Source organism: Athalia rosae, chromosome 3 (genome assembly GCF_917208135.1).
Source record: "Athalia rosae chromosome 3, iyAthRosa1.1, whole genome shotgun sequence".
Taxonomy (NCBI): domain Eukaryota; kingdom Metazoa; phylum Arthropoda; class Insecta; order Hymenoptera; family Athaliidae; genus Athalia; species Athalia rosae.
The window spans coordinates 16,131,720-16,139,032 of record NC_064028.1 but is presented as its reverse complement, the minus strand read 5'-3'; the positions used below and the strand labels follow the sequence as shown (position 1 = coordinate 16,139,032).

General features: G+C 36.2%; 1 protein-coding gene across 1 annotated transcript; it reads right to left on the bottom strand.

Moving 5' to 3' along the window:
- Positions 1 to 3,334: 3,334 nt before the first annotated feature.
- On the bottom strand, positions 3,335 to 5,670 carry LOC105683374 (charged multivesicular body protein 6). The gene is made up of 4 exons (XM_012395914.3): positions 4,895 to 5,670; positions 4,698 to 4,807; positions 4,136 to 4,560; positions 3,335 to 3,933 (listed from the first exon to the last, which is right to left on the bottom strand). The coding sequence occupies exons 1-4, from the start codon at positions 4,958 to 4,960 to the stop codon at positions 3,887 to 3,889; spliced, it is 648 nt and encodes a 215-aa protein (XP_012251337.2). The 5' UTR covers positions 4,961 to 5,670; the 3' UTR covers positions 3,335 to 3,886.
- Positions 5,671 to 7,313: the final 1,643 nt, after the last annotated feature.

Sequence of the window (7,313 nt, the reverse complement as noted above, 5' to 3'; positions counted from 1 at the left end):
TTCCGTATATTATAATACTTGTGCATATTAACAGACGTTCGCTTTTTGCCGGCGAAAAAATAAATTTGCGGAGGGTTTATACTGTAACCACGTATATAATGGCATTGAACGATTTTCAACCGACCCACTTTATTCCGTCACCTTCGTCGGCTGCGTTCATCGATCAGGAGCTGTACTTCTGTATATTTTGTACAGGTCTATCTAATGTACGTTATTCCCGAGTCAACAGAAACCCCCGTACACGTTGTTTGTTCAAACGCACACATTACTTTATTTTTAAAACGGGGGTAGCAATTTAAAGTAATAACAATAGCAACAACTTACAATTAGGAAATTTTGTAAATTCATTCAATATACGCGCTGGCAATTGAATTTTTTCCTTTTCCCTTATTCGAGAAAAGAAGACGAAAAATCGGACGGCAATGACCAGAAATATACGCGTACGATGAAAAAAAATCAGACTACCGTAATAATCGTCGACTAATCGGATATTGTATAGGAAATGAATGACGAATAATACCTCGTCGTGGGGCGTCAACCTCGCGAAGAAAAACGACCCTGTTTCAACCGATTGTTCGGCGATGAAGGATGCACAAAAATAACCCGTAACGGCGAATAATATGAATAATAAAAGTAGGGCATGTATAAATTTCGATCGCTAAGGAATGAAAAGTTCTCACTTGTTAAATTCGGTCTTAGTGATCGCGGTAATCGATAACGTACGGTTCAAGTCGTGCATGGCAAAGCCGCTTCAGACGGAATAGAATAAAATTTACTACCACCGAAAATTAAGAACACCAACGTTATCGCGATCCAGTGCGACTGTATACCTATACGTGTGTGTACGTTTGAATTGTGTTACTTTTTACAAAAGTGTGCAATTTTATACGTACATATATGCACGATAAACTTGGTATACGTACATACGATGCATGAGCACCAGACGCTCGAAATTCGGCCATCGCGAATTCCGCTTTTCTTATGAAGGGTATACATATACAATAAATTAGTTGAAATAATTACTTTGCGCGATAAGACCGCGCTAATCACACTCAATTCTAGTTCCCTCCACCTCGTTCTTATATGGCTTTGACCTAAATTTATTGTAATATACTGTCACCTTTTCGCGGCAATAAATATGTAATTTATTATCCGTCTGTAGTATGTTACATACGTTCGTCATTATTTAAAAGAATTGTCTGGTGTTTCCCCATAATGTGGAGACTGTTGGACCGCTGGAGCAACAGGAAATTTATAAAAACTAACTATCTGGTTATCGCGTGGAATTGGAAGTGATTGAGAATAATCACCGTCTGGAAGTGATGCACCGCGGTTATGTATCATCTACAAAACCAGCGTGTGAATGATGATGGGCTTTAGGTTTTCCCCACCATACTAGCAATAAGTCGTATCGTGATATATTGAGAAAAAAAAAAGCAAAAGAAACGATTCTTTTTATCGCGTGAGTAACAATGTTAACAACGATGGCAAAATATGAAATAATTATGTCAATAATGAGATCACAAGATTCCTGTGATAATGCTGAGGGCTGATGTAAGAACCGAAAGGACGTAAGACGATCTGCGTTTTCTTCTAGTCGGTATGCTGGCGAAATGACAAAGAATTTGCAAAAAAGAAAAAGAAATTAATTCAGTTTCCGAAGATACAATATTTCAGATCGTTCTTTTTTCTAGTTTTTACGACAGATACACTTCTGCGACAAGATCGCCTGTTCTTGTAGATCTGTCCTTCTGATTCCCAGTGCTCTGAATATGAGATAATGACTGATCCTCCCAGTTATATTTTCAGATAACTGTAAATTGTGAGTTATAATGATTCAGATGTTCTTTCTGGTCTGGCACGCGATTGCTGATTTTAAGTTCAACTATTTGGTGGCGTTTGCCAATCCAATCTAGTGATGTCTGAACTAATACGATATTGTACATACGATACGGGTGCTAATAAGAATCTAGTACCCGCTAACAAGGTGGCTAAGTAATAAAGGTGATCAAAAGACGACCTCCAACCGCTTTAGCGACAGAGAACAACCTCAGCTTCGCAGTTACATCCTGCTATCTTGTTGCTTTCAAATATGAACAGAGATAACACATGTTATATGAAAAGGTTTTCATTCAATTTTTACACGTCGCACACACACACTTAACGCTTTTTACCCTCGGCAAAAAGAATTGCAGAAAATTTTGGGAGCGTCCGCGCGTGCAGCTGCGTGTCGCCTAGACTATTCTTATCGGTGGTACAACCATATTGTAGACGCGAATTAGAACCATCATTTGCATATTATCATAGGTGGGCGGAATTTGCAAACAGTGGAGGCGGCTGGCTATGTAGACAAACTGTAGAAAACCATAATAACTTCTGTAACTACAACAGATGATGCTGGTAGCAGATGTAATAAAAGACACGGAAACGCTTGTAAATATCTATCTTACGACCTACGTGTTTAAATACGAGGAAATAAATAGTTTCAAGTACGTTACCGTGGCTGCCTGCAATGTAAACAGATTTCCGGATATCTCTTTATAATAAACCTTGATACCGTAATCTGTATTAGACAATCCCATGACCGTGATCATGACTGCTCGTAAGTATACGTTTTGCGGATTGAGAAAACTATGGACCAAGGGAAAACAAAGAGAATGTCAAGTCCCACGTGCGTTGTTCGAATAGCCGGTTAATTTTCGATATTTATCGATCGGTTTCGAGTTACGCGCATCGCAGAAGGCGCCAGATTTTGAGAGCCCAGTTACACAACGCTTGAGAAAAGGAATTTACGATATCAAAGAAACGTCTGTCTGACTTTTGACAATCAGATGATAATTGCAATGGAGAAAGATGTTTTCATACAGATTTCATAGATAAGAAGATTGTTGATTGGAGAGACACCAAGTGTCCTCGTGATATTTCGAGAAGGTATTTCATTTTCTTGTAAATGAATAGCGAATGTTTTAAACAAATTAAACATCTGTTGCGTTGTAAATTAATCAGACACGTTGATCCTGCATAATTAAACTTACATTCTTGGTGAATTTACAATTATTTGATCATTGGAATGACGCAGGGAAAGAGAACACGACGATATTCAGAAAACATGAGAAATTATAAATCCTTAAAAATAGTGTAACATTGGTAGTAAGTAATTGTCTCTATTAAATAGAGCAACATTATGATTTTTGAACATCCGAAAACCGACTTATCATACATCCGAGAAAAAGAACAAATAATATTGTTCAACAAGTCGGCTTCAATCTTTCTTAGATGAAGATAACGTGATGATAGCGATGAAGATGATTGCCTTGTAGGGAAAGAGCTAATCTATCTGTTCGCAATAGTGATGTAAAAAGATTTATTAATTTGCTGCACAATATTGTCGAATTACTTGCACAATATTTTGTTGATCGTGTTTATGTATCATCCATAATACGCTCAACTATACCTGATACACAGCTTTACCGTTCTCCCCAAACAATAATCAGACACGTAAAACATATTTTTGCTTTCTATAAGACTTTTAAGCACTGCACGACGTCAGTAGTAATACAATGTTCTCATTTTTATTATTTTTATCATTCGGCTCAATAATATTTATAAAGTAACCAGCAGATTATTCACTCGTCACTAGGTAAATGATATTCAGCAGTTTAAAAGTGTTCCTAATTGTTGTATATATTTATTAGGATTTTAAGGTATAATAGTTTTTTGGTTCATTCATTAATAATAGGCCACTCGTTTGATAGAGTTAACTACTGTAAAAAACGCACTGTACATATATACACTGGTGACAATAGAAGAAGAAATAAAAGAATAACAAAATTTGAACAATTCAACAGTTCAATTATTATTAAATTGCTATACCTCGTATTATCCTTCATGCTTCCAACGCCACTGGTTCTCGTACTTTTTCTTTCGGGGACTCTGTGAGTAATAATACATGAATAACGTGAATAACCGACGTTGACAGTTACAATTATGTACATGAATTGTTTTTTCCACATAACCCTGAGGCAATTTTGAACCATTGTTATATTCAGCAATTGATATTTGTATATAGGTATGTGGAAAAGATTTTGGTGCAGTTTGCTCATCCAACGGTTAGCATAATCAAAGTTTAAAATACCTTTTTGTTTGATCGGTTCATCCGTGGGTACCTCTGGTAATGGAATGTCTTGGGGAACTTCGGGAATCTTCTGTACTTCTTTAGCAAGTGATACTTCATCTTCGGCTAGCATTGCTGCCAGCTCAGCCTCAGCCTCGCTCTCATCCTCATCGGTCATGATTCCAGTCAGTACGTCATCTATCTCCTTTTGTTTTTCAATTCCTTCCCTAGTCTCATCTAAGACCCTCTCGATGTCATCGATTGACAGGATATCGTGAAGTTTTTTCAGAGCAGTATTTCCAACTTTGAGCCCATCTATCACCTTAATTTCCACTTGTGCAAATTCTAAATCATGGACCATGTGCTCCAAATTTTCTAACTGACCGTCGGTCTTTGTTAGTAACTGCTCTTGGAATTTCTTTTTTCGAAGCAATAACAAAGCTCGGCTGAAATTATTAGTGGTAAGTTTGAGAATACTCTGTTCAAGTTGAGTTATAAAAGGTTTGCCCTTCGAATTATTTTTGAGAATTGAACATGCAACTAAAATCAGAGAATCATTGAAAGAACAAAACAAATACTTAACTCTTTCTTTCCATCATGAATTAATTTTTTCGCTATCTGTCGCTCCTTTTCAATACTTTGTTCGATGCGTCGTTGGTATTGCTTTATCTTGTCCCTTGTTTGTTTCAGTTGCTAAAAATATAAGGTGTTGAAATTGATCTTTAAAGTGTCAAGAATGTTGAGCTCATTAGGTTAGATTTTGGTAATTATTATACAAACCAGGACAGCCTTGTCTTGCTCAGTGACTCGACTCTGCGGTTTTTTCTTTGAGAAAAATATACCCATTTTGCTAAATCAGAGATACCTAATAAACTAATTGCCACTAAATCACGACTTTGACAACTCGCGATTGGTATCAGTATTATAAGCCATGTAATGAATGACAAGAGTTGGTGAAGCAACGTCCCGCGAGCTTGACGCCCTCTCACTGGGCGTAGAGAACTGGGCCCGTCAATCGGTTTTTTGAACTGCCAGCACCTGAAAACTTCCTTGGACTTAGGGGTGCATACCGACCGTCGTTAATGTGATCATCGATAAATCGACCGGTCACAACCAGGGAAATCATTTCCGCATTTACCTTCTGGGATGCGGTGGAAATCTAGGATTGTTTTAAACATGCAGATAATAAATGATTGGCTCCACTTCTGAAATAACAAAAAAGTTTCCACAGATGATTCAAAAAAATTACTCTAAAACCTACTTAATAAGAAGTTTTACGTTCATAAACAATCAATGTTGAAGACTAGATCTTGTAGACACACAATGGTGGCCATCGTCCTCTGGAACAATCCTTGCGTGAGAGCCAAAGTTGTACCAATCAATCGGTGATTTTCTGCTTGACGTTCAACAAACCTGAATGATAATTTAATTTTGTGAAGTTTGGATCTACATTGTTCAGTTATACCTATGAGCAAAAAAATTTATTTCTGTAATAAGATCCAATTTTTCAGGCCGTAGTATCAGCATTTAGAACCACCTGAAATGACGCGTTTCCAAACCACCTTACATGAGGTAGCGTCCTCGGCTCGTTTCGATTTTTTTTTAAGTGGAACGATCGCCGTTATGCCTGGTATACACATGCACTGGACGATCAAGTAGATTTAAGAAATCTGTAAACGGATTGGTAATTTGTGAAAATTCAGTGATTAGCTGAAATCTAAAATATACTTGATCGAAAAGTGCGTCTGTAGACCAGGCATATTAAGCCCTATTCAAACCACTGTCGTTGGGCCCCCCTCATCGACCAGTCTGGTGGGATGAAACCTGTAAAGACATGAGAAATAGAAAAAAGGGAAAAATTGACATTTTTTAAGAGAATAAAATATCAATTGTAGACATAGAAATTGCATCCTAAATCACATAGCAATAAATTGTGTTTGATACGAATGAAAGGTAGCACATGGTATGAATGGACAATGAAACTTGCACATGACAACACACGTTTACATTAAACACAAACACCTACAAGACATGGTACCACATCAAACATAAAACGTAAAAAATTGAAACATGGAACAGAATAGACATATAATACTAGATAATCATGATCATCATTACATATCATCAATCATCTTATTACTAAAAATCCTTAACAAGAATCAAAAATAGAATCAAGCAATGAAAAATTTGTGTTTTAATGGCACAAACTCTGGAAAGAAAAAAAGCATTTGTCAATTGATTCCTAACACATGAAACCTGGAACATACAAACAAGCGAACAACATATTATTTTATTGGATGAAATTTCTGCGAGAAAAAACACAACGATCAATCAATTTATTAAACATAAAACCTGGAACATACAAAAAGTAATCAAAATATTATTATTTATAAATTAAATTTCTGTGAACAGAAAAAGAGCAATGTCAACTAGAATAATTTGAACTGCCAAAATGTAGAGCTAACGATCTGTGGTTGAAGCCATATTATTCCTAGAATAGAAAAATAGAAAACACAGTAAGCAACATGCTGATAGCTGTAACATAAAATAACTTGCATTAGTAGCCAGAGACAGCCTGTGAATAACATCTGATTAGTATTGAAACTAAGAATCTGAAAGGTAAAGGTAAAACGGTTGATTTTTAGCTGATGAATGCTTTGTGCTGGTTTAGCAATTGGGATGTATTTTTGTGACCCAAGAAATGTTCGTATCAATTCCAATTTATTTGACTCGAGAAACTTTTTTTGAGAGTTCAGATTTCTGAAATCAGAAAGCAAACTGTATATTAGTAGCCAGAGACAGCCTGTGAACAACATTTGATTAGTATTGAAACTGAGTATCTGAAAGAATCTTGAGAGTTGTTCCGGAGTTTGAATTCCTGAAATCAGAAAGCAAACTGCATATTAGTAGCCAAGGACAGCCTGTGAACAACATCTGATTAGCAATAAAATTAAAAACTAAGACCTGACACCTGTAAGAAAATTTAAATTAGTATGAAACCTGAAAATAAGAACTATTGATTAGGACCTGTAAGAAAGTTTTATTATTATTAATAATCTGAAAGGTAAAATTTTGATTAGTATCTTACAAATAATCCCGTGGAAGTCAAGTACCAGGCACAAAAAAGTGCGATAGTACTTGATTCCTTACAATTTTTCGGCTTTTGGGTTTAAAACGCATAAAGCGTTGCCTTGCATAT

What these genes read in the sequence shown, in the direction of transcription:
- LOC105683374 (XM_012395914.3), bottom strand. Translation starts at nt 4,960, where the DNA reads ATGGGTATATTTTTCTCAAAGAAAAAACCGCAGAGTCGAGTCACTGAG. An exon ending in AGCAAGACAAGGCTGTCCTG is followed by an intron (nt 4,808 to 4,894) that starts GTTTGTATAATA and finishes TTATATTTTTAG; the next exon opens with CAACTGAAACAAACAAGGGA. An exon ending in TGAACCGATCAAACAAAAAG is followed by an intron (nt 3,934 to 4,135) that starts GTATTTTAAACT and finishes TATTACTCACAG; the next exon opens with AGTCCCCGAAAGAAAAAGTA.